Below are 3,304 nucleotides of genomic sequence, written 5' to 3' on the forward strand. Positions count from 1 at the left end.
CTACCAGCAAATGGAAGGGAACTTGAAGTTGAAAGAGAAAGAAGAAGGCACATGTCCTGTTCTTCTTATATACTCTACCCTTTCGGTAGTCCTCAAAGCTTTGTCATTCAGCTTCACTTGTGCATTAGCTCGTCTCTCTTCAGCTGTCCTTCTAGTGGCAGCTAGTTTATTTGCAAACTTTTCTTGTGCCAAAGCTTTCATTCTCTCAGCCTTCACCTAATCATTAAAATTAAACCATTTCTTAAAATGCTGAATCAGTATATAAATAATTTATGACTTCCATAAATTTTTTAACTTTATGACATAAGACATCAGTGAAAAAAACTTAATGAGTGTTTCATTAAACGGTTATCTAAACACATCTTTAATATTATAAAATAGATATGATATGAAGCAAATTTGAACAATTTTTTGCTCACACAATGTACATTCACATACTAATTTTGGTTCGTGTCAGAGGAAGCTCTCACATTGGATATATATCCCTATGCAAATGCATCAGTCATGTACTGTTTTGAAACTATCAAATATAGAGTAAGTACATTATTAGACCTCGTTACTATTAATTTAACTAGATTGTTGACAACTCAATCCCATTTCAAATGTCCACTGCATTGGGAAAGAATCCACAAAGAAAATATGAAAGATCCCTGCCATGCCATGTTTCTTTTCAGGAATAATTCTCTTTGTCAGTCTATTTCACAGAACTTTCAACTCTATACTTTTGAACTTCTTTGTTAACAGGAAAGCAGGGCGTGAAAAGATGAGCCATTGTCTACACAGCATTGGAAAAGTTAACATCATAGACAACAATTCAAGGGAGCATGACTGAACTACAATGCCAAACTCCAGCACCATTTACGACTACTTTTGGAAGTGTCAATTTCTTAATAATGCTCTAGTTTAAGCTAAAGATGATACCTCCATTTTCTTCATTTCCATTTCAGCTTTTCTTATCTGATGATTTTCCCAGGCTTGAATCTTCACCTCTTCACGCTTGAACCTATAATTAAGTTTTAGCAACCAAAACAAACTTTGTCAACACTCAACCATGGACATTACCGATAACCAATGGCACCCAGAAAACTCATTTCTAAACATATGAGTACAATTTAAGCAAGTGTTTAAAAATAATAAAATAAACGAACATGACTAGTTAATTACCTGGCCATATATTTAGCACGTTCAGCCTCATCCCAAGCCATTGCACGGCTTTCTAGAGGACTCAACTTTTTAGCTTGATCTTCAACCCTCTTGCAAGGACTTGATCCTTCTCCTCCACACTGCCTAGTAGTACCACTACCATGACCACCCTCAGCAACTTGCAACCCATTTTGAGCTCTCATTGGAGTTGAAGTCCCTGAATGAATTGGGCTTCTAGTTGCAGGAGTTGTGGCTCTAATTGGTGTGGCAGTTCTTGAAGGCTCTTGACTAGCAATTGGTGTCATCTCAGTCCCCATGTCTCTAAAACATACAGGTTGCACTTGGATTGTGTTTTCTGAAGCCTTGTTATTGTTGCTTCGCCAAACTGACTCATCACACTCTACCCTTTTGGTTTCTACTTCATATTGAGCAGTTGCAGGAGCAGCAGCAGTAGTAGTACTAACAGTTGTCATGAAATCATGACATGTGTCATGTTCTTCCTCTTCCTTCTCACTGCTTGAATAATCATGCTCCTTCTGTGGCACAGGAGCTATCAATCTCAAATCATCTGCATTTGAGTTCCTTGGCTTGGTTTTGGAGTGGCTTTTTTCTCCACCTTTTGACAATCCCACAAGCCATTTTTGTGCATCGTCCCACTTAGATGGGGTTGGTTTTCCCATACTTGTTCGATGATGATGATGATGGGAAACACGAGTAGCATCTCTTCCCTTGTGAAACTCTGAACTGCTATTTGGAGTCTCTTGCTTTGGTCTATGATTATAGCACGCCTTGTCTTCCACGTATCTCATTCTCTAAGATGTCTCTACGAAACTTTGGATTATATACAAGAACTGAAACCTGTCCAACCTCTACACAGTGAAAATTTCAGGCTGTACAATTTTTGCTCCAGATCCTATATATTGAAAATCAACTTGCTCTATGTTTTATCTTGAAGTCCTTGTTAGCACATTTTATATATCTGAAGAAAAATAAATCTTGGAGAGGTATAATATGGTGGCCTTGTATAAATTGAAGTTTTGAAATTATTACTGTATGTAGCTTGTCTTTACAAATATGAAAAATAGAGTGCCAAAATAGCTATTTATATGTCAAAGGAGGAACAGTGAAGAGAACCAAGGAAGCCCAAATATTTGTAACTCTTTATGCTCCATTCTTTAAGCTCAAGCATTAAAAATCTTGATGTGTGATGACTCTTTAACTAAGCTGAACAAAGAACGAAATAAAGCATAATGTACAATGATTAAGGTTGTTAACTGTTTGGAAATGATGTATTGAGAAGCACTAAAACAGAGTGAATGAAGTGCAAAACGGAGTTGACAGAGTAAAGGTTATTTAAGAGAATGATACCTTACTTCAAACCATGAAATTCTGAGAGTTGCAGAGGCAGAGATGAAATTCAGATCCATTGAACATTATAATAGTAACAAAATACTCATACTATACATGGTTCAGAAAAAAGGGATCTGGTTATGACAACAATAAATAAAAAAAGGGTCAGAGGGAAGAAACATAGATGCATAGAATAACCATTTATCTTGGGAATTGGTGGACTTTTATTACTGAACAATGCAGGTGCCATGTGGGCTGGAATCCACGTTTCCTCTTCAATCTCAAGTTGCCAGAGGAATCATGCAAGTAGTATTTTGGCCCAGAATCACCCACCATTAGTACTAAAAAACTATTAACAGTGTAAATAATAAATAATACTTTTTAAAAAAATTATAAAATTTAATGACAACAATATACTAAATTATATTAAATTTTATAAATAAATTTTTATTATGTAAAATATTATTAAAAATTAAATGTAATAACGTTTTTATTAAAAATTACAGCATTTATTACAATTTTTAATAAAAAAAGAAACTATTTTTAGTCGCTTAGATTCTTAAGACTGAGTTAAATACAGTGTGAGTATACATTATCTAATATTTAATATACTTAATAATACAAATTACAACAACCTTTAAGTAGTATACCACTTTACCACATACATTTTTTATATTTTTAATATAAATATTTAATTTTAAGAGAAAAAACATTCGAATAATAATTTATTAAGTTTTGTAATAAAAAAATGCACGCATCTATTTTTCATGTTTGTTATATATATCGGTCATAGTTAGTACTACTATTCTCC

At 34.0% G+C, this 3,304-nt stretch overlaps 1 protein-coding gene across 1 annotated transcript; it reads right to left on the reverse strand.

Annotated features, from left to right (window-relative positions):
• LOC113856490 lies at window positions 1-1,952 on the reverse strand. Its single transcript, XM_027488321.1, has 3 exons — window positions 1,165-1,952; window positions 922-1,003; window positions 1-216 (listed from the first exon to the last, which is right to left on the reverse strand). Exons 1-3 carry the CDS (start codon window positions 1,950-1,952, stop codon window positions 1-3), a joined length of 1,086 nt encoding a protein of 361 aa, XP_027344122.1.
• Window positions 1,953-3,304: the final 1,352 nt, after the last annotated feature.

The sequence above is a fragment of the Abrus precatorius genome, unplaced genomic scaffold, assembly GCF_003935025.1.
Source record: "Abrus precatorius isolate BTA unplaced genomic scaffold, Abrus_2018 Scaffold11, whole genome shotgun sequence".
Classification (NCBI taxonomy): Eukaryota; Viridiplantae; Streptophyta; class Magnoliopsida; order Fabales; family Fabaceae; genus Abrus; species Abrus precatorius.